Source organism: Sinocyclocheilus rhinocerous, unplaced genomic scaffold (assembly GCF_001515625.1).
Source record: "Sinocyclocheilus rhinocerous isolate Xijiao unplaced genomic scaffold, SAMN03320098_v1.1 scaffold2736, whole genome shotgun sequence".
Classification (NCBI taxonomy): domain Eukaryota; kingdom Metazoa; phylum Chordata; class Actinopteri; order Cypriniformes; family Cyprinidae; genus Sinocyclocheilus; species Sinocyclocheilus rhinocerous.
Window position 1 is genome coordinate 32007 of NW_015653614.1, and position 1803 is coordinate 33809.

At 40.9% G+C, this 1803-nt stretch overlaps 1 protein-coding gene across 1 annotated transcript in view; it reads right to left on the reverse strand.

The window, feature by feature from the left end:
* The window catches only part of gpc2 (glypican 2), a 40550-nt gene that overhangs the window by 27854 nt on the left and 10893 nt on the right, over positions 1 to 1803 (reverse strand). The window contains exons 4-5 of the mRNA XM_016522986.1: positions 1294 to 1452; positions 111 to 245 (exon numbers count right to left, since the gene is read on the reverse strand). Of these exons, the coding sequence (XP_016378472.1) occupies positions 111 to 245; positions 1294 to 1452 (294 nt within the window). The remainder of the gene's footprint in view (positions 1 to 110; positions 246 to 1293; positions 1453 to 1803) is intronic.

Sequence of the window (1803 nt, forward strand, 5' to 3'; positions counted from 1 at the left end):
CACACACTCACTCACTCACACACACACACACACTCACACACTTACGCACACTCACACACTTCAGCGGATCGTCCAGAATCACTCAGGCGCAACTCTGCAAACACACTGACCGGTGTAGTAGCGCCGCAGGTCTGAGAACAGCTGTTGGAAGATGGGAGCGTTCTGCGTGTACAGATGACCGTACGTCTGCGTGAACATCTGATTCATGGATTTCTCTGCCACATCCATCAGCTCCCGGAAAAACTCTGACAGCACAGGGACAGAATCCAGAGAAGAAGATCATTTTCATTCGTTCGCAAAAAACCTCCAGGCCACCGTGGCCTTGACAAGTGAATTTAAAGCATCTGGAAATGCGGATTTGAGACATTAACAGATGAGATATATTTTCACATTACTAAAAACAATAACACATATATTGCATATGTCTAGCAGAGCAGATGTGGGGGGGATGAACTGTTTTTAATGAGTCTATTTAAAAATATTTATGAATTTAAATTAATATATTATGTAAAAATTCATTTGAAATGAATGAAGACTTCAAATACATTTTAACAGTCACTGGTCGCCACTTACTGCAATAATGTAACATATACCATCTTTATTTGAAGTGTAACATTAGTTCCAACAGTCAATGACTCATTGTGATCGCAGCTCTATCCGGACTATAAACTTTTATTCCAATACTTTTGTTATTATTTAATGTTTGCAACACTACTGTGTAGACTGTTTTTCTCCATTTCTGTCACCGAAGGAGTTTTTGTTCCTCTGGCTTGTTTAGTTGGGGACGCTTGACTGATTGCACAGACACTATTGAAGAGAGCTGAACTGGATGATGACATCACAGAATCATCAATGAACTGACTTTAACTGAAAAATGACTCTGTTATTGTTTTCTTGCATTATTGACAAACTATTTTCCTGTTTGATTCTGTAAAGCTGCTTTGACACAACCGGTATTGTATAAAGCGCTATACAAATAAAGGTGACTTGACTTGACTTTGGCACAGCGCCAATAAGATCGCATATGTTTGAATCAAGATCGCGATCTTTTAATGATTAATCCGTGCATACATATGAGCCTATAGCCTATGTATTTTTGTGTCATATTTGTACCACACCTCAAAAGTAACTGGGCCCAGACCCCCCCCACAGTGTCAGAGAGAGTGAAATGCAACTGTCTGAATCAGATGATGCTGTTGTGTCTGTCTCATGGGTGCTGAATAAAGGGCGTTTCATGGGTGTAAAGATGTTTACAGCGCAGTCAGTCGTTCATGCTCTCAATCAGGTCCTCACCATCAAATTTGCGGTGTCTCTGGGTGAAGGTGGTGAGCAGGAACTGGCTGGTGTCCTGGACTGCAGACAGGAAGTCAGCTTCACTCTGGCGCGCGAGCGTGTCCTCCATCAGACTGGAGCAGCAGGTGTAATCACGAGGACACAGACGCAGGTGCTCACCTGCCAATCACAGCACACACACACACACACACACACACACACATGTTTGTCTCTGTGAATTGTGGGGACTTTCCATAGACTTTGATTGTTTTTATACTGACCAAACTATATTTTCTATCCCCTAACCCTAAATCTACCCCTTACAGCAAATCTGTTTACATTGCTAAACTTTCAGATAAACATAATTTATTATTTGTAATATTTTTTGGCCCCACTTTATATTAAGTGGCCTTAACTACTGTGTACTTACATCAAAAAATAAGTACAATGTACTTATTGTGTTCATATTGTATTGCAAAACACTTTTGCTGCTATTAAGGTGGGATAGGGGTAAGGTTAGGGACAGGTTTG